Source organism: Chiloscyllium plagiosum, chromosome 46 (genome assembly GCF_004010195.1).
Source record: "Chiloscyllium plagiosum isolate BGI_BamShark_2017 chromosome 46, ASM401019v2, whole genome shotgun sequence".
Taxonomy (NCBI): domain Eukaryota; kingdom Metazoa; phylum Chordata; class Chondrichthyes; order Orectolobiformes; family Hemiscylliidae; genus Chiloscyllium; species Chiloscyllium plagiosum.
In genome coordinates, this window is record NC_057755.1 from 12343126 (window position 1) to 12370213 (window position 27088).

A 27088-nucleotide genomic window follows, 5' to 3' on the forward strand; every position below is an offset into this window, starting at 1 on the left:
CTGTAACAGCTGCTCCTTTTTTGAGGTATTTTAGGTGTTGAGTCACAGAGGTTTACAGCACGGAAACAGACCCTTCAGTCCAACTCATCCATGCCGATATTCTAACCTAATCTAGTCCCATTTGCCAGCATTTGACCCATATTCCTCTAAACCTTCCTATTCATATACCCATTCAGATGCCTTTAAATGTTGTACCAGCCGCCACCATTTTCTCTGGCAGCTCATTCCATACACGCACCACCCTTTGTGCGAAAACGCTGTCCCTTAGGTCCCTTTTAAATCTTTCCCCTTTTATCGTAAACCTATGCCCCACAATTCTGGACTCCCCCACCCCAGGGAAAAGACCTTGTCTATTTACCCTATCCATGCCCCTCATAATTTTATAAACCTCTATAAAATCACCCCTTAATCTCCGACACTTCAGGGAAAATAGTCCCAGCCTATTCAGCCTCTCCTTGTAGCTCAAACCCTCCAACCCTGGCAACATCCTTGTAAATCTTTTCTGAACCTTTTCAAGTTTCACAACATCCTTACTACAGGAGAATTCCTGGCACTTGTTTACTCATGGTGGTTGGCAGGATAGACATTGCACATTAATGAGGTGAGGTGTAATAAGGTTGTTATCCAGTAACTCACTGCTACCTTGTGCGAAACGCATCTTGGTAAAAGATGAGGTGAATAATTTCTCACATCATTCAGGTCTTTATATAGATTCCAGCCTCTATCTGAATTCACAGAGCATTCACAGACAAATTAACAGTAAATAATTGTGAACAGGCATGATACAATGGCCAATACTGAGTGATTCAATCTTTAGGAAGGCAAGGCAAAAAAGGAAAAGGAACTAGGATGCCATTGTTAGTGAAAGATGAAATCAATGCAAAATTCAACTTGTCAGAACCGGAGTTGCAGTTGAACTTGTAGTTCTGATGGGGGCTCACTGGCTCCAAAATGTTGACACTCTTTTCTCTCCACAGATGTTGCCAGAACGGCTGGGTTTCTCCGGCACTTTCAGCTACTATCACCGTCACAGCCAGTGAGTTCCCACCTCTACCTGGATGAAAACTTTTTCCTCACATCTCCTCGAAATCTTCTACCCCTTCCCTTAAATCTGTGCCACCAGTCATTGATCCCTCCACCAAGGGGGACATTTTCTTTCCGTCTCCCCTATCTATGCCCCGTGTAATTTTATACATCTCAGTCATGTCCCATTTCAATCTTCTCTGCCCTGAGGAAAATAATCCCTGTCTGTCCAATCTCTTCTCGTAACTTAAACTCTCCAACACAGGCAAAATCGTGGTAAATATCACCATCTCCAGTGCTTTCACGTCTCTGCTAGAATGCGGATTCCCGAACTGCACACAATACTCTAGCTGTGGCCTGAGCAATGTTTTGTACACTTTCAGCATAACCTCTCTACTCTTACATTCTATGCCTTGACTAATATATACATATACCTTCTTAACTATTTTATCCACCTGTCTTGTGTACACACCAAGGTCCCTCTGATCCTTAGTGCTTCCCAGGATCCTATGGTTCATGCAGTGTATCACCTGATGAAGGAGCATTGCTCCGAAAGCTAGTGTGCTTCCAATTAAACCTGTTGGACTATAACCTGGTGTTGTGTGATTTTTAACTTTGTACACCCCAGTCCAACACCGGCATCTCCGAATCTTCACTTGCCTTGTTATCCTGTTCAACTGCATCACCTCATACTCATCCAGTTTGAATTCCATTTGCCACTGGTCAGCCCATCTATATCCTCCTGTAATCTAAGGCTATCCTCCTCGCTACTTACAACCCCACTAATTTTTATAAAAACTATGAATTCACCAATCAACCCTCCAACATTTAAATATTTAAATGTTATAACTTATACACCAAAACAGCAAGGGCCAAAATTTCAGAACACAGGTACTCCAGATCTGCAGTAGATCATTTCAGATTGAGATGAAGAGAAATCGTTTCTCTCTGAGGGTGATGAACCTGTGGAATTTCTCTCACTTAAGTTACTGTATATATATTGAAGAAAGTATCCTAGAGATTTCAAGCATCAAGGAGTATGGGGGGAGCTGGATTTTGACACTGCGATACATGGTCAGCAATTAAATGTTGAATGGCAGAATGATGGGATGAATTGCCTATTCCTGCCCCTATTTTCAGTATTTCATCATTTCTATACAATGCCTCATCGCTTTCTGTTATTTGTAAATGCAAGTATAAATGCAAATTAACCTCCAGGAATATACTCCAACAATGTAATTGCCACATTGTAAACACTTGTGTCTCAACAGTCAGCTTGACAAAATATCTTTCACCATGTCATCACTGTAATGCAGTCTATAACTTGAGGGTAATCAGGTCATTGCATAAAAATCAAGAAATGGGTAACATAGCATTGAAAGATCCAACAGATGTTTATTACAACTCATTAATACATACAAATATTATATTCACAGGCACGTTTATACCTGGGCTATTCAGTGATAAAGAGTAGAACACTTCCATCAGCTTGTCATGCTTCACGTTGCCAAAGTAAAGATGGAATCTGAGACCATTATACCCAATATTATGAGCATGTCTTTGAAAGGCATACTGATATATTAACTGTGGGACACAACACAACAATTACGCCTTTAATTACAACTTCTGCCATTTCCTTATGATCACTGTTAAGTTGGGGAGGTGATGGTATTATTGCTAGACTGTTACTCTGTAAAGGCAGGTAAAATTCTGGAGATTGGGCTTAAATCCTGGATGACAGATGGTGGAATTTAAATTTCATAAACATGTGGAATTAAAAGTTTAACAAAGTCTTTGTTGATTGTTGGGAAATTCCATTGGTTCACATATGTCCTTAAGGAAAGGAAACTGTAATTCTTTTGTGGTCTGGCCTACATGTGACTGCAGACCCACAACAATGTAGTGAATTCTCAACTACCCTCTAGGGATGGGCAATGGCACCCATATCTTCTGAATGAAAAAAAACTGGCCTGTAGTTTCCTGTTTTGACATCTTTTTGAATAAGGGAGTTAAATTTACTAATTTCCATTCTAATGTAACCTTCCCCGAATCAAAGGAATTTTGGAAAGTTAGTAAATGTAAAACATATAAAATGTAAATCTGTGAATCATGTACTAATTTCCCAAATCTATTTTCCTTATGCCAATTTGCTCATGAATGAGGTAATAACCAAGATTATTACCTTTTTTCGTTTGTCGCCATTCTTTTCACACCAATCGCTCTGCTTAGATTTAGAAGAGTATGCTTTATAGTACGTACAGACTTGAATTAAACCAGCTACCTACTTCATTGCTGGTATGTTCATTTGCCCTACTTTCATTTTACTGTTTTAGATTCTGTCTCTCTCTTTCTGTAGTTCCAATGTCTTGCTCAATATGTTCTGTCTGTCGCTAATTTCTAAACTTAACTTCCTTCATGTCCCAGGTAAATCGTTTCCTTTTCAACATGCAACTCAATAAAGACCAGATCGAAGACATCATGGTTCAGTTCAAAGCTGAGATGCTGAAGGGCTTGGCCTTCCCCAACTCTTCCAGTCTGAAGATGTTGCCTACATGTGTACGGTCAACTCCTGATGGCTCAGGTATTGCAAAATGGAAATACAGTCCATTTAACATGTTTTCAGTTTATAGAAAAAAAACTATAGACTGCCTATTGCTTCCCTTGCTGCGTTTTGTTTTGTATCATATCCTTCATAAGGTCTGACTTCAATGCTCTCAGCTCCCATCCATGTCGCATTGCAGGGTCATACTGAGATGGAGATTGTAGTATTACTCAGTGATTGTCCATTGGATCTCTAGTGGGACATGCATGTGTTGCAGGTCTGGGTATAATATTATTGTTACTAACGCTCAACAGCCAGAGGGATCTAAATTAATAAATTTGAATTTTTTAATGGAATGTGAATGTTGTTTGAAAGGACAGAATGTTTGTTATTCCCGTACTGCCTTTGAGTTTAAAAGTGTGGCACTGGAAAAGCCCGGCAGGTCAGACAGGAGCAGGAGAGTTGATGTTTCAGGCATTAGCCCTTCATCAGAAATGGGGAGGGGAAAGGGGGCTGAGAGATAAATGTGGGGGTGAGGGTGGGGCTGTGGGAAGGCAGGATGCAGGTAGAAGGTAATTATGATAGGTCGGTGGCGAGGTTGGAGCAGATAGGTGGGAAGGAACACGGACGGGTCAGGAGAGTGGTGCCGAGTTGGAGGGTTGGATCTGGAATGAGGTGGGGGGAGGGGAGATTGGGAAACTGGTGAAGTCGATGTTAATGCAATATGGTTGGAGGATCCCGAGACAGAAAATGAGATGTTCTTCCTCCAAATGGTGGGTGGCTTTGACTTGTCAGTGGAGGAGGACCAGGACCTATATGTCCTTGGTGGAGTGGAAGGGGTGGTTGAAGTGGTTGGCCACACAGCAGTGGGGTTGGTTTGTGCGTGTGTCCCATAGATGTTGCCCTATCACCTCTGTCCAAGGCCCTAAAGGATCATTTCAAGTCTGGTAGAGATTTTCCTGCACATCCACCCACTTACTTTGCTGCATCCATTGCTCTCAATATGGTCTCCTCTAATCGGGGAGACAGAATGCTAGTCATAAACAACCACTGAGCTTTTCTAATCCCATTTCCCAACACTTGGCCAAGAGCCTTAAATGCCTAATTATTGCAAGTGCACAGAGGTGACAGGACAGTGGTACACAGTGCCCTGGGAATCCTCAACATTGACTTTGCACTCCATGATGCCTCATGGTGTCAGGTCAAACATGGGCAAGAAAACTTCTTGCTCATTACAATGTATAGACTCCAACACCTGGGTGATAAATCCATGCTTCTCCATGTTGAATATCTCTTGGAGGAAGTTCTGAGGTGAGCAAGGGTGGAGAATGTATTGATGGAGACTTCAATATCTATCATCAAAGGTAGATTGTTAACACCACTCCTAACTGGGCCAGTTGATATCTCACAGACATAGCTGGTGAACAAAAGGTGGTGAAATAACTAACAAGAGGGAAACATGCACATGATCTTATCCCCTCAAGCTACCAGTGGTAGATGTATCTGTCCATGCCAGTGTTGGTAAGAGTGATCTCTGCACAATCCTTCTGGATTAAAAGTGCCATCTTCATGTTAATAATAGGTTCGATCAGGTTGTATGGCACAATTACAGTGCTAAATAGGAAAGACTTTAATCAGATCTAAACTGAGCATCCATGAGGCACTGTGGGCCATTTACAGCAGCAGAATTGCACTCCAACACAATCTGCAACCTCTTGCCTGGCTGAAGGGCCTGTTTGCATGCTGTATTACTCTATATCACCCACTCAATCATTACCAGTGGAGAGTGCAGGAGGGTATGCCCAGAGCATGAACCTAGAAAGGAGCTATCAACATGCTGAAGCTACAAAACAGGACTACTTGTATGTCAAGCACCACAAGCCGCAAATGAAAGACAGAGCAAAGCAATTCTACATTTAACAATTGGAGTTAAAGCCTGCAGTCCTGCTAATCCAGTTGTACATGGTGGTGGACTGTCCAATCATTCACTGAAGTAGGAGGCTCCGCAAATATCCCCATCCTCAATAATGGGAAAGTCTAGTGCATTAGTGCAAAAGATAAGGCTGAAGCATTTGTCACCATCTTCAATTGTGTAGATGATCCATCTTGGCCTCCTCTAGTGGTCTCCAGCACCACAGTTACCAACCTTCAGCCAATTTGATTCTCTTCACATAATATGAAGAAGTGGTTGCAGACGCTGGATTCCAACACTTTGATGATGATCAAGAGTAGATGAATGAAGCAGTAGTTGGTATTATTGGATTGCAAAGTCTACAGACCTTAACAATGTTCCGGTAATAGTACTGAAGACGTGAGATACAGAACTTATCGTTCCAGTAGCCAAGCTATTCCAGTACAGTTACAACACTGGCAGCTGCCCAATAGTGTGGAATCTTGTTCACAAAATGTAGGGTGCATCCAATGACATCAGCTACTGTTTTATTTGTCTACTCTTGATCATCAGCAAAGTGATGGAATCTGCCATTTTCAGTGGGAACAAGCAGCATTTGCTTAACAAAAGATTGCTGAATGACCCAATTATTTGGGTTCTGTTAGGTCCAACCAGCTCCTGAACTCATTACCTTCAGAATCAACTATTCCAACTCATCCCTAATTGATCTCTAATATTCTATCCTCCATAAACTTGAGCTCATACAAACTCCGCAGCCCATGTTGTAACCTGTAGCAAATCTTGTCTTCCTCTCACCCATTATGCTTTCTGCCTTGCATTGACTCCTGGACATAGGCTCAAGTCTTCAGATTCTCATCCTTGTTTTAAAACTGTCCCTGTCATAGACTCAATCCTTCCCATCTCTGCATTTCTCTCTAGCCTACAACCCTCAATTCTGGATTTTGGAACATCCCAGATTTGAATTCAGTCCACCGCTGGTGACAATCATTCAGTCATCTAGACACTAAGCTATGGCATTCTCTCCATTTCATCTTCTTCTCCAAATCTCTTCCCTCCTTTAAGGATAATTAAAACGTTGGATTTGGTGCTCGACAACGAGCCAGGCCAGGTGTCAGATCTCTTGGTGGGAGAGCATTTTGGTGACAGTAACCACAATCCTCTCACCATGGAGAGGAATAGGAACAGACAGTATGGGAAGGTATTTAATTGGGGCAGAGGAAATTATACAGCTATTAGGCAGGAGCTGTGGAGTACAAATTGGGAAAAGCTGTTCTACGGGAAGTGCACAACAGAAATGTGGAGGCTGTTTAAGGAATAACTGTTGCAAGTGTTGGATTGCTCGGTCCCACTGAGACAGACAAGGAATGGTAAGGTGAAGGAGTCTTGGATGACAAAAGCAGAGGAGCTCCTCGTCAAAAGAATGAAGGACGCTTACTTGAGGAAGCAAGAATCTGACACAGCTTTAGAGGATTACAGGGTAGCTAGAAAATAACTCAAAAATGGACTGAGGAGAGTTAGGATTGAGCATGAAAAAGCTTTGGCAGAAAGGATTAGGAAAAACCTAAAGGCATTCTATACTTACGTGAGGAATAACAGAATGATCCGAGAGAGGGTAGGGCCGATCAGGGATAGTTGAGGGAACTTGTGCCTGGAGTCTGAAGAGGGAGGGGAGGCCCTAAATGACTTTATTTTGCCTCAGTATTCACTAGAGAGAGGGACATTGTTGACAGTAGTTAATAGGTTTGAACAGATTGATATTAAGAAAGTGGATGTGCTGGGAACTTTGGGATGCATTAAGATAGATATGTCCCCAAGGCCAGACCAGATATTTCCAAGGTTACAACAGGAAGTGATGAATGAGACTGCTGCACCCTCACTCTCCACGGGAGTAGTACCAGATGATTGGAGGGAGGCGAATGTTATTCCTCTGTTCAAGAAAAGGAATAGGGAAATCCCTGGGAATTACATAGATTAGATTACTTAGTCTCTGGCGCTGTGAGGCAGCAGTGCTAACCACTGTGCCACCGTGCCGCCCACCGTGCAGACCAGTCAGTCTTACGTCTATGGTAAGGTACTGGAAAGGATTCTGAGAGATAGGATTTATAACTATTTGGAGGAACATTGTTTGATTAAAGATAGTCAGCATTGCTTTGTGAGGGGCAGGTCATGCCTCAGAAACCTTATTGAGTTCTTTGACGAAGGTTGAGCAGTGGATATGGTGTATATGGATTTCATTAAGGCATTTGATAAGGTTCCCCATGATTAGGCTCATCCAGAAAGTTAGGAGATATGGGATATGGGGAAATTTGGCTGTCTGGATACAGAGTTGGTTGTCCGAAAGAAGACAGTGAGTGGTAGTGGATGGAAATGTTCTGCCTGGAGGTCAGTGGCCAGTGGTGTCTCCCAGAGATCTATTCTTAGACCTCTACTCTTTGTAATTTTTATATATGATGTGGATGAAGAAGTGGAAGGGTGGGTTAGTACGTTTGCTGATGACACAAAGGTCGGTGGTGTTGTAGATAGTGTTGAGGGCTGTTGCAGGCTATAACAAGACATTGACAGGATGCAGAGCTGGGCTGAGATGTGGCAGATGGAGTTCAACCTGGATAAATGCAAAGTGATTCATTTTGGATGGTTGAATTTGAACGTTGAAAGCAGGGCTAAAGATAGGATTCTTGACAGTGTGGAGCAACAGCGGGATCTTGGGGGTCCATTTACATAGATTCCTCAAAGTTGCCATTCATGTTGATAGGGTTGTTAAGAAGGTGTTTGGTGTTTTGGCTTTCATTAACAGGGGGATTGAGTTTAAGAGCCATGAGGTTTTGCTGCAGCTCACTAAAACCCTGGCTGGATCACACTTGGAATATTGTGTCCAGTTCTGGTCACCTCATTATAGGAAGGATGTAAATGCTTTAGAGAGGGTGCAGAGGAGATTTACCAGGATGCTGCCTGGATTGCAGGGCTTGTCTTATGAAGAGAGCTTGAGTGAGCTAGGGCTGTCCATTCTGGAGAGAAGGAAGAGAGGTGACTTGATAGAGGTGTACAAGGTAATGAGAGGCATAGATAGAGTAGATAGCCAGAGATTTTCCCCAGGGCAGAAATGGCTGTCAAGAGGGGTCATAATTTTAAGGTAATTGTAGGAAGGCATAGGGGAGATATCAGAGGTAGGTTCTTTATGCAGAGTGGTGTGTGCGTGGAATGCACTGCTAGCAGTGGTAGTAGTGACTCTAGTAGAGACATTAGGGACATTTAAGTGACTGCTGGACAAGCACATGGATGCCAATAAATTGAGGGATATGTAGGTTAGGTTGATCTTAGATTAAGATAAATACTCAGCACAACATCATGGGCCAAAGGGTCTGTACTGTGTTGTACTGTTCTATGTTCTATGTTCTAACCATTTGATCAAGCTTTTGGGCATCTGACCTCGTATCTCCTTATGAGGCCCAGTTTCAATCTATGTTGAAGAGCTTTGGCATGTTTGTTTGGTAAAGGAACAAAGCAAGCTATTATTGTTGAGTATGGCATCAAGTAGCTCTGGGAATTTCAAAGTCAGTGGGAATCGGGGGAAATCTTTCCACTGATTGGAGTCATATTTAACACAGTTATCTCAGCTCCAGGACATCTCTATGTAGAGTTCCTTGGAGTAGATATTATCCAATCATCATGTTGGACGATGTTATTACACACTTCTGGAATAGATGGGCCATGAACATTGGCCTCCTGCCTCAGGAATAGGGACACTGCCCTAAATCACAAGAGCCACCTCAAGGTAGTGCCCTCAGCCCAACTATCTTCAGTTGCTTCATCAGGGACCTTCCTTCCATCACAGTGTCAGAAGTGGGGATGTTCACTGATGATTGCACAAAGCTCAACAAAAGTAGTAACTCCTCAGGTGATGAAGCAGGTCATGCCCAAATTAAGCAAAATCTGGACAATATCTAAGCTTGAGCTGGTAAATAGCAAGTAACATTTGCACCAGACAAGTGCCAGGCAATACACAATTTCAACAGGAGAGAGCATTTGTTCATCTTCTTCAGATATTTAATGGTATTAACATCACTGAATGCCCCACTATGAATGTCCCGAGGATTACCAATGACCTCCTTCAGACAACTAGCACATTTTAATGCCTGGCACCCGACCTACACCACTGCCCCCTTAACCATTTGGCACCCTACTCCTCAGTTTCCTTTCCTCACTAACCAGCAAAATGCCTCTAGGATCATCAACCTTTTAAACATGGCAGCAAGAGTCATCAAAACAGGGTATTTTAGTCTGCAACATCACTTCAGCACTGGCTGCCTGGATTTCTCTTGCTTTTCTTCATTGGACATAACCAGGAGAAGCCTGAAATATTGCCAGCAGATAAGTAGGTAACATGAATAGGGATTATTATTGGCTAAATCTGCTCTGCTGATAATTAGAATTTCTGAAATCATGATGCAGTCCTAATCTAATCATCTACTTCAATCTCACTGCAATGTGAATAATTTCATAAAGGTGAAATCATTTTGCTGTGAAGTGTTACATTTGGTTCTACATACTGGCATGTTAAACCAGATATATCTCCTTTGCCATGATTCATAGCTCTGGTGGTTTGATGAAAGATAATTGAACCCAGGACAGCATGTTGGCTCAGTGGTGAGCACTGCTACCTCGCAGTGCCAAGGACCCGGGTTTGATTCCAGCCTATGGCGACTGTGTGAAGTTTGCACATTCTCCCTGTGTCTGTGTGGGCTTCCACTGGGTGCTCTGGTTTCCTCCCACCTTCAAAAGATGTGCAGGTTAGGTGAATTGGCCATGCTAAATTGCCCATAGTGTAGATTATTAGTCAGGGGTAAATATAGGGTAGGGGAATGGTTCTGGGCGAGTTACTCTGCAGGGGGTCGATGTGGACTTGTGGAGCCAAAGGGCCTGCTTCACCATGTAGAAATTCTAAAGAATTAATTCTGTTTCACTCAATAGATGCTACCTGAAGTTTCCAGAGCTTTCTGTTCTTATCACAGATACATTGATTCTTTAGTTGTGTGCACCTGATGACACAACCTCCCTGATCTGGAATTTTGATCTGAAGAAATGTAATCTGTCCACAGTAGAGAAATATTAATCCTTTTCTGGTCTATATTCATAATTTTATACATTTCATTCAGGTTCCCCTCAGCCTTCAAACCCCAGTCCCACTTCATAGTTGACTTACTCTGCCTGTTCATGTGTCTGTCTAAATGAACATTGCTGTCATATCTGCTTCTACCACCTCCCCAGCAGCATGTTTCAGGCATCTATTACCTTCTGTGTAAAACAAACTTGCCTCTCACATCTTCTTTAAACTTTGATCCCTCCACTCCACCTTAAACCTATGCCCCTAGTATTTGACATTTCCACTCTGGGAAAAATACTCTGACTGTCCACCCTATCCATGCTTCTCACAATTTTTATATACTTCTATCACGATGTCTCTCAGCCTCTGATGCTCTAATGAAAGCAATCCAAGTTTGTCCAACCCGTCCTTATAGCTAATACACTCCAATTCAGGCAGCATCTTGGTAAACCTCTTTTGCACTCTCTCCAAGGCCTCCACTTCCTTCCTATAATATGGTGAGCAGAATCACACACAATATGTGGCCCAACTAATGTCTTAGACAGATGTAATGTGACTTGCCAACTTTTATACGCAATGCCCCAACCAATGAAAGCAAGCATGCCATCTGCCTTCTTTACCACCTTATTCACCTTGTTTTGCCATTTTCAGGGAGCTATGGACTTGCATCCCAACATCCCTCTGTATATAAATGCTCCTAAGAGTCCTGCCATTTACTTTCCTATTGCATTTGACTTCCCAAAATACATTACCTCACACTGACCCAGGTTAAACTCCTATCTGCCCACTTACCAACTGATCTATATCCCGCTGTATCCTTTGATAATCATCCTCACTCCACAATTCCTCCAATTTTCATGTTGCCTGTAAACCCATTAATCAAATCACGTACATTTTCATCCAAATCATTTACATAAAATACAAACACCAGAGGACCCAGTACAGATCCTTGTGGAACACCACTGGGTCATAGACCTACAGTTGGAAAAACACCCCTGCACAACTACCCTCTGTCTTCTATGGTCAAGCCAGTTTTGAATCCAAATCAACCTGGATTTCATGTAATTTAATCTTCTGGATCAACCTACCATGAGGACCTTGTCAAATGTAAGATCTGTGTAAACAATACCCAGTGTCCTTTGCCCATTAATCAAGCTCATCATTCCTCAAAGATCTCTATCAAATTTCTGAGTCAAGATTTCCTCTGCCTAAAGCCAAGCTGACTAGCCAAAGTAAGTCTATTATTTTCCAAACAACAGTAAATCCTGTTCCTCAAAATCTTCTCCAATAATTTTCCCTACCACTGATGTAAGACTCACCGGCCAATAATTTCTCAGATTATCTTTGTTGCCTTTCTTAAACAAAGAAACAGCATTGGCTATGGTCTAGTCTTCCTGGACCTCACCTATCACTAATCAGGATACAAATATCTCTGTTGAGGCCCCAGTAATCTTCTCCATTGCATTCTTCAGTATTCTAGGATCGATCCCCATGGGACCTGGGGACTTACCCACATTAATATTGATGTGCCTCAGAATATCAACATACCCCTTCCTAATCTTTACTGTCATCCATGACATTCTCCTTGGTGAATACTGATGTTAAGTACCCTTTAAGGATCTCATCCACTTTCTCTGGCTCCACGCATAAATTCCTTTCTTTGTCCTTGAGTGAACTGACCCTTTCCCCTAGTACCCTTGTGCTCCTAATAGACGTATAATATGCCTTGGGAAAATATACCATAAAATGCCCTGACTCCCATAAGCACGTAGCTTCTGAACCAGTCTGCCAAATGACACTTTGTCAAAAGCCTTACTGAACTCCATGTAGACATATTTTTATTGTAAAAATATACTTTAATCTTTAAAGTTTGTGAGAAGATTTGTAGCTCGGGTGCTCGTTGTTGTGGTTCTGTTCGCCGAGCTGGGAATTTGTGTTGCAGACGTTTTGTCCCCTGTCTAGGTGCCATCCTCAGTGCTTGGGAGCCTCCTGTGAAGCGCTTCTGTGATCTTTCCTCCGGCATTTATAGTGGTTTGTCTCTGCCACTTCCGGTTGTCAGTTCCAGCTGTCCGCTGCAGTGGCAGGTATATTGGGTCCAGGTCGATGCGTTTGTTGATAGAATCTGTGAATGAGTGCCATGCCTCTAAGAATTCCCTGGATGTTCTTTGTTTGGCATGTCCTGTAATAGTAGTGTTGTCCCAGTCAAACTCATGTTGCTTGTCATCTGCGTTTGTGGCTACTAAGGATACCTGGTCATGTCGTTTTGTGGCTAGTTAGTGTTTATGGATGCGGATCGTTAGCTGTCTTCCTGTTTGTCCTATGTAGTGTTTTGTGCAGTCCTTGCATGGGATTTTGTACACTACATTGGTTTTGCTCATGCTGGGTATCGGGTCCTTTGTCCTGGTGAGTTGTTGTCTGAGAGTGGCTGTTGGTTTGAGTGCTGTTATGAGTCCTAGTGGTCGTAGTGGTCTGGCTGTCAGTTCAGAAATGTTCTTGATGTATGGTAGTGTGGCTAGTCCTTTGGGTTGTGGCATGTACTCATTCTGTTGTCTTCGCCTTAGGCATCTGTTGATGAAATTGCAGGGGTATCCGTTTTTGGCGAATACATTGTATAGGTGTTCTTCTTCCTCTTTTTTTTAAAAATTGCTATAAATTTCTTTAAAAATTGCTATAAGTACATACAAAGTGTTCTCAAGCCGTTTGCACAATGTTTGTAGAGAGGAAAGCGAAACATAAATGACACATTTTTAACTCATGCAGGAAAAATATTGACATACAGTTTGAGGCAACTGAGGGTGGGGATCTGAGAACTGAATGGACCCTCATTTTACTTTGGCACCTTAGACGATGGACGTTCCCCATGGCAGCTGCCCCAAGCCTAGGACTCCTTTCGGCGGCTTTGGCATCACATTGTGTCTCCTGTTGGTGGGTTCAGTGAGTCTATGACTCCATATGATTTTTTTTGGCATTACGGTGGGTCTGGCCCAGGTTTCCAATGGGGAGTGGTTGGGTCCTTAAGCCGAGAGCCGTGAAAATGGGCTAAGATGGACTTTGTCTCAAAATCTCTTTTTTAAAAATTTTATCCTTTTTAAAATTATATTATCACGGAAGGACTGTTATTCTGATTTTTTTATTTCTTTATTTTCTAATTTGTTATTTATTTTATACTCGTGAACATCTGTAATGCTGAACTTTAATTTCTTTATTTTTCTAATTATCTTTCCTAAGAATTTGTACTCAAGAATCTGTACCAAGGTAACTTTATAACAAAGATGGTACTGTAAGTGGCAACTTGTAAACTTTTCACTGTAATCGTGAATATTTGCGACAATAATTCTAATTCTAGTGCATCTCCCTGCACATAATCCTGGACCTTGGAAGTTGCCAGTCTGCAATACTCGATCAGGGTCAATTCCTTGTTGTGGAAGACCAACAAGTTTTGGGCAGACCAAAGAGAGTCTGTCACCAAATTGATGGTCGACCAGGTGCAGTCAACGTTTGTCTCCATGTGCGTCCAAAATACTGAATGACCTGGACAGAGTAGATGTTGGGAAGATGTTCCCATTGGTAGGAGAGACGAGGACCCGAGGGCACAGCATTAGAGTAAAGGGAAGACCTTTTAGAACAGAGATAAGGAGAAACTTCTTCATCCAGAGAGTGGTGAATCTATGGAATTCATTGTCACAGAAGGCAGCAGAGGCCAGGTCATTGGGTATATTTAAAACTGGGGCAGATAGATTCATGAGTGTCAAGGGGAGAAAGTAGAAAAATGGAGTTAGGAAACTTATCAGCCATGCTAGGATGGTGGAGTGGACTCAATGGGCTGAGTGGCCTAATTTCTGCTCCTATGTCTTATGGTCTTATGGCTCATATGGTCTAATAAACTTATAAAATTTGGATTTTCCTTGCTGTTACCTGCTAGTATTTTCTCATTCCCCTCTTTTCACTTTCCTGATTTTTTTAAAGTAATCCCCTGCACTTTCTCTACTCCTCTCGGGCAACCACTATTGAAACTTTGGAGCAGAAGTAGACCATTCAGCCCATCGAGTCTGCTCTGCCATTCAATCCTGTAACTAGTGGAGTGCCACTGGGATCAGTGATTGTCACAACTTCTTACAATATGTATTAATGATTTGGATCTGGTATTATGAACCAGGCCAGACCATCTTCAAAATATGGAGAAAGTGAGGACTGCAGATGCTGGAGACCAGAGTTGAAAAATGTGATGCTGGAAAAACACAGCAGGCCAGGCAGCATCCAAGGTGCAGGAGAATCAACGTTTCGGGCATAAGCCCTTCTTCAGGAATCTCACTATTTTCTCTGACTCCACGCATAACTTTCCTCCTTCCTGAAGAAGGGCTTATGCCCGAAACGTCGATTCTCCTGCTCCTCGGATGCTGCCTGGCCTGCTGTGTTTTTCCAGCATCACATCTTCAAAATATTTCAAGAAGGTAGCCTAGACCCAAATTTTTTCTTACTTTAAAGGCAGATGTGTTGTGAGTGTTCCAGGTGTGATGCAACTGGTCAAACAAAGAACAAAGAAAATTACAGCACAGGAACAGGCCCTTCAGCCCTCCACGCCTGCGCCGATTCAGATCCTCTATCTAAACCTGTCATCTATTTTCCACAGGCCTGTATTCCTCTGCTCCCTGCCCATTCATGTATCTGTCTAGATACTGCTTAAGTGATGCTATCGTGCCTGCCTCTACCACCTCCGCTGGCAATGTGTTCCAGGTACCCACCACCTTCTATGTAAAGAACCTTTCATGCATATCTCCCTTAAACTTTTCCCTTCTCACCTTGAACTTGTGAACCTTAGTAACTGAGTCCCCCACTCTGAGGAAAAAGCTTCTTGCTATCCACTCTGGCTATACCTCTCATGATTTTGTACACCTCAATCAGGTCCCCCCTCAACCTCCATCTTTCTAAGAAAAATAATCCTAATCTATTCAACCTCTCTTCATAGCTAGCACCCTCCATACCAGGCAACATCCTGGTCAATCTCTTCTGCACCCTCTCCACAATTCTTCTAGTAACGTCGTGACTAGAACGGTACGTAGTATTCCAAATCTGGCCGAACCAAAGTCTTACACAACTGTAACATGACCTGCCAACTCTTGTGCTCAATATCCTGTCTGATGAAGTAAAGCATTGTGTATGCCTTCTAGACCACTCTATCAACCTATCAAGACCACTCTATCAAGTATGCCTTCTAGACCACTCTATCAAGTGGGCGGCACGGTGGCACAGTGGTTAGCACTGCTGCCTCACAGCGCCAGAGACCCGGGTTCAATTCCCGACTCAGGCGACTGACTGTGTGGAGTTTGCACATTCTCCCCGTGTCTGCGTGGGTTTCCTCCGGGTGCTCCGGTTTCCTCCCACAGTCCAAAGATGTGCAGGTCAGGTGAATTGGCCATGCTAAATTGCCCGTAGTGTTAGGTAAAGGGGTAAATGTACGGGAATGGGTGGGTTACGCTTCGGCGGGTCGGTGTGGACTTGTTGAGCCGAAGGGCCTGTTTCCACACTGTAAGTAATCTAAACCTGCATTGTCACCTTCAGGGCGCAATGGACCTGAACACCCACATCTCTCTGTTACATCAATATTCCCCAGGACTTTTCCATTTACTGTATAATTCGCTCTTGAATTGGATCTTCCAAAATGCATCACCTTGCATTTGTCTGGATTGAACTCCATTTGCCATTTCTCCACCCAACTCTCCAAACCATCTACATTCTCTGACAATCCCCCTCACTATCTGTGACTCCACCAATCTTAGTGTCATCTGAAACCTTGCTAATCGGACCACCTATACCTTCCTCCAGATCTTTTATGTACATGACAAATAACAATGGTCCGAGCACAGATCCCTGTGGAAGACCACTGGTCACAGTTCTCCATTTTGGGAAGCTTACTTTCACTATTACTCTCTGTCTCCTGTTGCCCAACTAGTTCTCTATCCATCTAGCTAGTACACTCATTTCTCCATCAGCCTACCATGGGGAACCTTATTAAACGCCTTACTGAAGTCCATGTATAAGACATCTGCAACCCTTCCCTCATCAATCAACTTTGTCACTTCCTCAAAAAATTCTATTAAGTTGGTAAGACATGACCTTCCCTGCACAAAACCATGTTTCTGATCACTGATAAGTCCATTTTCTTCCAAATGAAAATAGATGCTATCCCTCAGTATCTTCTCCAACGGCTTCCCTACCACTGATGTCAGGCTCATTGGTCTATAGTTAACTGGGTCATTCTAAACAAAGGGACGACATCAGCAATTCTCCAGTCCTCTGGGACCTCACCCGTGTTCAAGGATGCTGCAAAGATATCTGTTAAGGCCCCAGCGATTTCCTCTCTCGCTTCCCTCAGAAACCTAGGATTGATCCCATCTGGACCTGGTGACTTGTCCACCTTAATGCATTTTAGAATACCCAACACTTCCTCCCCTCTTATACCGACTTGACCTAGAGTAATCAAAGATCTATCCCTAACCTCAACATCGGTAATGTCCCTGTCCTCGGTGAATACCGATGCAAAGTACTCGTTAAGAATCTCACTCATTTTCTCTGACTCCACGCATAACTTTCCTCCTTTGCCCATGAGTGGGCCAACCCTTTCTCTCGTTACCCTCTTACTCCTTATATATGAATAAAAGGCTTTGGGATTTTCCTTTGTTCTGTTTGCTAAGGATATTTAATGACCCCTTTAAGCCCTCTTAATTCCTCATTTCAGATTGGTCCTACTTTCCCGATATTCTTCCAAAGCTTCATCTGTTTTCAGTTGCCTCGGCCTTATGTATGATTCCTTTTTCCTCTTAGCCAGTCTCACTGGGCTTTAAGCAAAACAGAGTTTATTTAAACACTACAGTTGAAACATGAACATCAGAAAGCAGAATTTAGAATAACTTAACTATTGGAAACTTCAATTAACATCCAATACAGTAACATCCCATAAACACACTCCTTGGCAAAAAGGTAGTTTCAAACACAGATTTTTACAGGCAGGAGGAAACAACATCCAGAGAGAGATTTCAGAGAAAGTCAGAGGAATCCTTTTTAGAAACTTGTAACTCATTTGGACTCTCACATCTTGTGATGCTGCAGCTAAAAAAAAGCTGGGAAGCCTGAACTGGAGAACTGGCCACTCCCATTCCATTGTTAAACTGTTAAACTCCCTGAACTCTTTGGCACCTCTGCCTTTATAACCTCTCTTCGAGAAAACCAAGGACAAAATGACCCTTTTAAAGTGACAACATCATCACAGAGGGAAATGAATGCACTATCGGCAAGTTTGAGCTTGACACAAAAATAGGTGGGAAGGCCAAGTGGCAAAAATGACACAAAGGTTCTACTGAGGGATATGGACAGATTGCATGAATGGGAAAAATTGGCAATTAGAATATAATGTGAAAACGTGCATGATTACTAACCTTGGCAGACAAAATAGGGGAGGTGTATGTTATTTAAATGGAAAGAGACTGCAGAAAGTGACAGAACAGAGGGATTTGTGATTTGTGTATGAATCTAGCTATCATACAAGTTCAACAGGTAATAGGGAATGTTGATCTTCATTTCATGTGAAATATAAAATGGAGTATATGTCTTGCTAACAAAATATAGGGCACTATTGATCCACACAAGAATATTGTGAACGGTTTTCGTACCCGTTTCAATGGAAAGATATTCTGACAGTGAAGGCAGTGCAGAGATGGCTCACTAGTTTGATTCTGGATCTGGGAGGATTTTCTTATGAAGAAAGGTTGAGCATGTTTGTCTCATACTCATTACAGTTTAGAAGGATGAGAGGTGACCCTAATGAAATATGTAAGATTCTTAGGCAGCTTGATGGTTGGATGCTCAGAGGATATTTTCCTTTGTGGAAGAGTCTGGAACCAGAGGGCATAGTCTCAGAGTACGAATTTGCTCATTAAGGACAGAGATGAGGAGGAATTTCTTCCCCCAGGAGATAGTGAATCTGTGAAACTCTATACTGCAGAGAACTGTCAAATCTGAGTCACTAAGTGTATTCAAAATTAGATTAGATTAGATTTTAGATTAGATTACATTACAGTGTGGAAACAGGCCCTTCGGCCCAACAAGTCCACACCGACCCGCCGAAGCGAAACCCACCCATACTCCTACCCCTTACCTAACACTACGGGCAATTTAGTATGGCCAATTCACCTGACCCTGCACGTCTTTGGATTGTGGGAGGAAACCGGAGCACCCGGAGGAAACCCACGCAGACACGGGGAGAACGTGCAAACTCTTCACAGTCAGTCGCCTGAGGCGGAAAATGAACCCGGGTCCATTAAGATGGACAGCTTTTAATCACTAAGGAAATGGAGGGTTATGGGAATAAAGCAAGAAAATGGATTTGAGGACTACCAGATCAGCTGTTGGATGGTGGAGCAGATGCAATAGGTAAATTTCCTAAATCTCCCATGTCTTATGTTTAATGGTTTTATGGTCTTGAGAACTGGGGGAACTAAAAATCGATAAATGTGAACTATTAGAAAGGTTGTTTGTATGTAATGTTGATAAATCACTAGGATCAGATAAGTTGCAGCCAAGGATATTGAGGGAAATAAAGATAGAAATTACAGAAGCTCTGGCAATATTCTCTCAATCCTGCTTCGATTCAGGAAGGACTAGAGTGATGTAACTAGAACAGTACAGCACAGAATCAGGCCCTTTGGCCCATCATCCTTGCTCATAAATGAATTCAGCACAGTAGCTACAGGCCAATACGTTCCTTTGTGATAGGGAAGGTATGAAAAATGATAATTTGAGATGAAATTAAGTCAATTGTTTAAGTATATATTAACAAAGGAAAGCCATTATACATTTGTAGAGGTAAAATTGTGTTAAATTAACTTGCTTCAGCTTTTAGTGAGGTTCCAGAGATGGTTGATGAAGGCAAAGCAGTTGACGTGGTGTCCATGGATTTCCAAAAGGCATTTGATAAAGTGTCGTGTAACAAACTTATCAGCAAAATTTGAGTTGGTGAAACAAAGGGACCAGTAGCATGAATATAAAACTGGCTGAGTGCTGGAAACAGAGTAGTCATCAAATGTTTTTCATACTAGAGTGATGATTTCTACTGGCGATCCCTAGATCCTAACTGGGGTAAGGGCTTCAGATCTTTGAATACATTTGGTCACACTTCACTGGCTTTGTGAACTGGAAAACAAGTCCTGCTCTTCTTAGAATCAGTATAAAAGGTAAAGATTTTATTAAAATATGCAAAATCCCCGATGTCTTCCTTTTTAGACTCAGGTTGACAGAAACTAAGTGTGGTGCTGGAAAAGCACAGCCAGTCAGGCAGCATCAAGGAGCAGGAGAATCGATGTTTTGAGCATAAGCTCTCCGTCAGGAATGAGGGGGAAAAGCTTATGCTCGAAACGTCGACTCTCCTGCTCCTCGGATACTGCCCAACCGACTGTGTTTTTCCAGCACCACAATTTTCAACTGATCTGCAGCATCTGCAGTCCTCATTTTCTCTTCAGGTTGACAGCAAGCGTGGACCAGATTTCTGTACTTCACAACAATTGCTATTTGTTACAAATTAATAGATTTTAGCTATTGGGAATGGGGCATGTAATGTACTGACATGGATAGAGAACTGTTTACAGAGTCATAGAGATCAAAAATACAGAAAAAGGTCCTTCAGCCCATTGTGTCAGTGCTGGCAAATACAACCACCTAACTATTCTAATCCCATTTTCCAGCATTTGGCTCAGACCCTTTTAGCCCACATCAAAATACCTCTTAAATATTATGAGGGTTTCAGCCTCTCCCATGGCAGTGAGTTTGAGTTCCCAACACTCTCTGAATGAAAAATCTTTTTCCTCACATCTACTCGAACCATTCTGCCTCTTACCTTGAATCTATGCCCTTATCATTGATCCCTCCTTCAAGGGATGGAGTTCCTTCCTATACCCAGTATATGCTCCTCATGGTTTTATACATCTCAATCTTGTCACCCCTCAAATCTCCTTTGTTCTAAGAAAAACAACCCAATCTGTCTGATCTCTCTTCATTAACTGCAATTCTCCAGCCCAGACAACATCCTGGTAAACCTCCTCAGCACCCTCTCCAGTGTCATAACACCCTTCCAATAATGTGGATTCCAGAGTTGCACATAATAATCTAGCTGTGGCCTTACCAATGTTTTATACAGGTACAGCATAACCTCCAAACTCGTAAAATCGATGCCTTGAATAATAAAGGCAAGTATCCAATATACCTTGTTAACTACTTTATTCACCTGTCCTTGAGGGATCAGTATACTGCACATGGACATCAAGGTCCCTCTGATCCTAAATGCTTCCAAGGGTCCTACTGCTCATCACGTATTCCCTTGCATAAAACAATATAAAGAACTGCAGACGCTCGAAATCTGAAATAAAAAAGAAACAAAAACAGAAATTGCTAGAGAAACTCAGCAAGTCTGGCAGCATTCTGCCCAAGAAGGCAAAGTTAACATTTTGAGTCCAGTGACCTTTTGCCAGAACATGTTTGAGTTTCTGCAGCAATTTCTGTTTTTGTTAAGCCTGCTCTGCCATTCAACAAGCTCATAGCTGATCTGACGACATTCCTCACGACTACTTTTCCGCTGTTTCCCAATAATCTTTGATTGCCTGAATGATCACAGGTGGCAAAGTAGCCCAGTGGTTAGCACTGCTGCCTCACAGCACCAGGGACCTGGGATCAATTCCAGACTTGGTTGACTGTCTGTGTGGAGTCTGCACATTCTCCCCATATCTATGTGGGTTTCCTCTGGGTGTTTCGGTTTCCTCCCACAATCCAAAGATGTGCAGGTCAGGTGAATTGACCATGCTGAATTGATTAGATTAGATTAGATTACTTACAGTGTGGAAACAGGCCCTTCAGCCAACAAGTCCACACCGACCCGCCGAAGCGCAACCCACCCAGACCCTGCATTTACCCCTTCACCTAACACTACAGGCAATTTAGCATGGCCAATTCACCTGACCTGCACAATTTTTGGACTGTGGGAGGAAACCGGAGCACCCAGAGGAAACCCACGCAGACACGGGGAGAATGTGCAAACTCTACACAGTCCCTGAGGCAGGAATTGAACCCGGGTCTCTGGCGCTGTGTGGCAGCAGAGCTAACCACTATGCCACCGTGCTGTCCGTAGTGTTCAGGGATGTGAAGGTTAGGTGCATTAGTCAGGGGTAAATATAGGGTATGGGTAGAAGAATGGGTCTGGATGATTGCTCTTCAGAGGGTTGGTGTGGACTTGTTGGGCCGTAGGGCCTGTTTCTACACTGTAGGGATTCTATGATCAAGAACCTACCTATCTCAGTCTTTAATATATGCAAGGTCTCTGCCTCCATTGGTCACTGTGGCAAGGAGTTCCAAAGACTCAGAACACTCTGAGAAAAGAAATACCTCCTCATCTCAGTCTTAAATTGGCACCCCTTTTGCCTGAGACTCTGCCCTCTGGTCCTCTACTCTTCCATGAGGGAAAACATTCTCTCAGTTTCCTTAAATAAGGGGCCAAAACTCCTTTCAGTACTCCAGAGTACTGCACTCTCACTAGCACACTGTACAGTTGCAGTAAGACTTCCAGACTCTTATACTCCAACCCACTCGAAATAAGGGCTAATATTCCAACAGCCCTTCGATTAACCTGCTGCACCAGGAGTCGTTGAATCATCAAGTCCTACAGTACAGAGACAGGCCCTTCAGCCTAAACTGGTCCATCTTGACCAAAATGTCCATCCACGCTAACCCCATTTCCCTGCACTTGGCCAATATCCTTCTTAAACTTTCCTATCTGCATATCTGTCCAATTGTATTTTAAATGTTGTTAATGTACCCGCCTCGATCATTTCCACTGGCAGCTCATTCCATATGTGTACCACCCTTTGTGTAAAAAAGCTGCCATTCAGATTCCCTTTAATTCCTTCCCCTCTAATCTTAAACTGATGCTCTCTACTCCTTGATTCCCCTGTCTACCTGGGAAAAAGACTGAGTGCATTCACCCTGTCCATGCCACTCATGATCTATACAAATCTATAACAGCCCCCTTCATTCTCTTACACTCTAAAGACAAAAGTTCTAGCTTGTCTAACATCAGCCTATAACTCAGGCTGTTGAATACTGGCAATATCTTTGTAAATTTCTCCTGCACTCTTTCCAGTTTAATGACATCCTTCCAAAAGCAAGGTGACCAAAACTGAGCACAATACTCCAAATGCAGCCTCACCAGCATCCTGTACAACAGCAACATAATTTCCCAACTTCTGTACTCAGTGCCCTCTCTGATGAAGGCCAGTGTCTCAAAAGTCTTTTTCACCTCCCTGTCTACCTGTGACTGCACTTTCAGAGAACTGTGAACCTGGACTCCAAGAGTTTCACTCTGTTCCACTCCACTGTTTAAGGACTAACTATTCACTGTGAAACTCTTACCTTGATTTGATATCACAAAATGCAAGACCTCACACTTATCTTAAACTCCATTTGCCATTTCTCGATGCACTTCCCCAGCTTATCAAGGTCCTGGTTCAATTTCTGATAACCTTCCTCACTATCCATGATAACCTTTCACATTGTCTGCGCGCTCACTTTCTGTGTTTTGTAAACAAGTATCCCCATGTCCCTCAGGTTTGCAGCTTTCTGCAATTTTTTCTCTGTTTAACTAATACTCTGTCAGAGTCATAGAGTCAGAGGAATGTATAGCATGGAAACAGACCCTTCAGTCCAACTCATCCTAACCTAATCTAGTGCCATTTGCCAGCACTTAGCCCATATCCCTCTGAAACTATCCTATTCATACATTCATTCAGATGTCTTTTAAATACTGTAATTGTACCAGTTTCCACCACTTCCTCTGGCAGAACATAGAACGTTACAGCGCAGTACAGGCCCTTCGGCCCTCTGTTGCGTCGACCTGTGAAAATAATCTGATGCCCATCTAACCTAAACTGCTCCATTATTATTCATATGTATGTCCAATGCCCATTGAAATGCCCTTAAACATGGTGAGAGTGCTACTGTTGCAGGCAGGCCATTTCACATCCTTACCTTGTTTGAGTAAATAAACTACCCCTAATATCTGTCTTAAATCTATCACCCCTCAATTTATTCATGTAGGGAAGTGAGTTTGGATGGGTTACTCTTCAGAGGCTTGGTGTGGACTTGTTGGGCCAAAGGGCCTGTTTCCACACTGTGGGGAATCTAATCTAATCTACTTGTGCAGAGCTTTGGTGAGACTACACCTTGAATATTGCATGCAGTTTAGGTCTCCACATTTGCAGAAGGATGTTCTGGCTATGGAGGGTGTGCAACGATGATTTACCAAACTGATTTCTGAGATGGCAAGTCTGATGTATGAAAAAGATTGCTTTGCCTTGGGTAGGTTAGGACTAAATTAAAAACTTCAGTTTGCCCATTATGTGCAGCACTGGTTGCCACACTATAGGAACGATGGGAAGGCTTCGGAGAAGTGCAAAAGAAGCTTACCTGGATATTGATTGGAGTGGAGTGTATTAGCTATAATGAGAGATTGGACAAACTTAGATTGTTTTTGCTCGAGCATCAGAGGTTGAGGGGTGGCCTGATAGAGGTATATGAAAATATGAGAGGATTGGGTAGGGTGGATGGTCAGAGTCTTTTTTTCCCAAGGTGGTAATGTCAAATACCAGTGGCATAGGTTTAAGGCAAGGGCGTGCAGTTTGAGAGATGTGAGAGGCAAGTTTGTTTTTGCTCAGAGGATAGTAGGTGCCTGGAATGTGCTGCCAAGGGAGGTGGTAGAAGCAGCTACAATAGTCATGTTTAAGAGGCATTTAAACAGACACATGAACTGGCAGAGAATAGAAGGATATGGACCATATGCAGGTAGATGGGATTAGTTTAGGATGGCAACATAGTTGGCACAGACAGCGTCTGTTCCTGTTCTATGTTCTATATTCACAGAGGTTCAGAAGAACAAGGTGAGCTATCTTATAGAAACCTATAAAAATCTAACAGGACTAGATAGGGTAAACAGAAAGCAGTTGGTGCCAAAACACAAGGCTATCAAGAAGGAATTAGAGTTAAAGGGTTCAAAGGGGATAGGGAGAAAGCAGGATCAGGGTATGATCATATTGAATGGCATAACTGGCCTGATGAGTCAAATGACCTACTCCAGCTTGTGATGGTACTGTGCCTTTAAGAAGGATTTGTTCTTGCTGTTTATCGTGTTGTCTGTGGTACCATAATGCCTGCTTCAGAAGCAGTGGGTAAACAGCTTTGAGCTCCCAGACTGTTTCTTTTTCAATTGGACAAATGAAGCATGAATGTATATAGTCAGGTTCACACAGACCCAAGGCTTTAGTTCTGCTTTCAGCTGAAGTCGGAAATTTTTGGGAGTCGCCTGTTGAAGATGCTGGATACAGCTCTCTCTGCTTTTGAATTCTTTCTTTGCTGCTAGGTTGCTCATTTTGCTGCTCTTTTCTCCTGGACTGGAGATAACACATGAGAAAATCTGTTTTGCTGAATTTGTTATTGTCAGGCTGTGTTTATGGGATGCTGCTACATTGGAACAATTGATGAGTAGTAGTTAAATAATATATTTGTTTGTTAAGTATTGCAATAGAGTTAACATTATGCCAATTTGTTTCTTTATTGTTTGCATTTTAATTGTGGTTAAACTATAAGAATAAAGTGTGGCTCAGTGGTTAGCACTGCTGCCTCACAGTGCCAGGGACCCAGGTTCAATTCCCACTTCGGGCAACTGTCTATGTGGAGTTTGCACATTCTCCCCGTGTTTGCATGGGTTTCATCCAGGTTTCCTCCCACAGTCCAAAGATGTGCAGGTTAGGTGAATTGGCCATGCTAAATTGCCCATAGTATTAGATGCATTAATTAAGGAATGGGTCTGGGTGGGTTACACTTTGGAGAGTCGGTGTGGATTGGTTGGGCCGAAGGGCCTGTTTCCACACTGTAGGGAATCTAATCTAAAATAACTACAATGACTCCAGTATCCTGTCACCAAGTCATCCTTTATTTACATGTGCACATATCTTTTTCCCCCAGCCCCATGGTGTGTGTGTGCAGGTGTGAGACACAGTGAGAGACACAAGCTGCATGAATCTTTATTCAATTTCCACCACCAGGAAGATAGGAAAACACCCGAGTGGCCAGTGACGAGCAGTGCCTCATCACATCAATGGGGAATGCTAATTCCCTGTTTATATATTTTTTTGTTTTCTCATTTCTTTTTTTTTCTTTTTTTTAAATGTCTGATGCTTTTATAATTTTTTTACCCCCACATTACCGCCTGACTGTGGTAGTGCTTATTTTTTCCCCAGCACCCATGTGTGTGCAGGAGTGAGACAAATTCCCTGTTTATTTTTTTTCCTGTTTTTTTTTATTCTATTAAGCAATTACAAAACATAGTTTACAAAAAACAGTTAACATTTACAGCTGTATACAATAGCAATTTTACAAGGGAGAGGAACAGCAAAGTTAGGCCCCAAACTCTACCGTTCAACCAGTTTACAGGGAATTGAGGATAAACTTCAAATAATTCCCTGTTTTGTTTTTTTTTTCTTCTTGTGAGGCTCCAGTTTGTTTTTTTTTAGACTCAGCAAGCCCCCGCCCCTCCCACCTTACTCCTGTTTATTCTTTTTCCCCCACACTGCGATAGTGGGGGACTCATGTTTATTTTTTTTTTAACCCCCACACTACCACCTAAGTGCGGTAGTGCTTATTTTTTTCCCAGCACCCATGGTGTGTGTGTGCAGGATTCCCTGGGTTTTTTTTCTATTTTTCTTTCTCTTTTCTCTCTTTTCTTTTTTTTTTCTTTTAAACCCCCACACTACCACCTAAGTGCGGTAGTGTTTATTTTATCACCAGCACCCATGGTGTGTGTGTGCAGGTGTGAGACACAGTGAAAGACACAAAGTGCACGAATCTTTATTCAATTTCCACCACCAGGAAGATAGGAAAACACCCGAGTTGCCAGTGACAAACACTGCCCTTCACATCAAAGGGCAGTGCTGTGTGATCAAAACAGTGAAGGGGAGGGCAGGGACTAAATCAAAATAGAATTGGAGGGAGAAATGATGCACTCCACTCCCTGCGGTGCCCACCTCTCCCTGAACAACTTCAGGGTGTTGGTCGACACTGTGCGCTCCTTCTCCAAGGACACCCGGGCTCTAACGTAACCGCGGAAGAGGGGCAGGCAGTCGGCCCTGATTCCCTGTTTATTTATTTATTTATTTTTTCTTACTGCCCTTCACATCAAAGGGCATTGCTAAAACTCCTGTTTATTTTATTTTTCCTTTTTTTAAAATTTTTTTTTAAATTTAACTCCCACACTACCACCTAAGTGCGGTCGTGCTTATTTTTTTCCCCAGCACCCATGGTGTGTGTGTGCAGGTGTGAAACACAGTGAAAGACACAAAGCGCACGAATCTTTATTTAAATTCCACCACCAGGAAGATAGGAAAACACCCGGGTGGCCAGTGATAAACACTGCCCTTCACAT

The 27088-nt window shown here is 42.6% G+C and overlaps 1 protein-coding gene across 1 annotated transcript in view; it reads left to right on the forward strand.

Annotated features, from left to right (window-relative positions):
* The first annotated feature begins 3447 nt into the window (after positions 1-3447).
* Positions 3448-27088, forward strand: part of LOC122544108 (hexokinase-1-like) — a 158721-nt gene continuing 135080 nt past the window's right edge. The window contains exon 1 of the mRNA XM_043683147.1: positions 3448-3604. Coding sequence (XP_043539082.1) covers positions 3469-3604 — 136 coding nt within the window. The 5' untranslated portion in view covers positions 3448-3468. The remainder of the gene's footprint in view (positions 3605-27088) is intronic.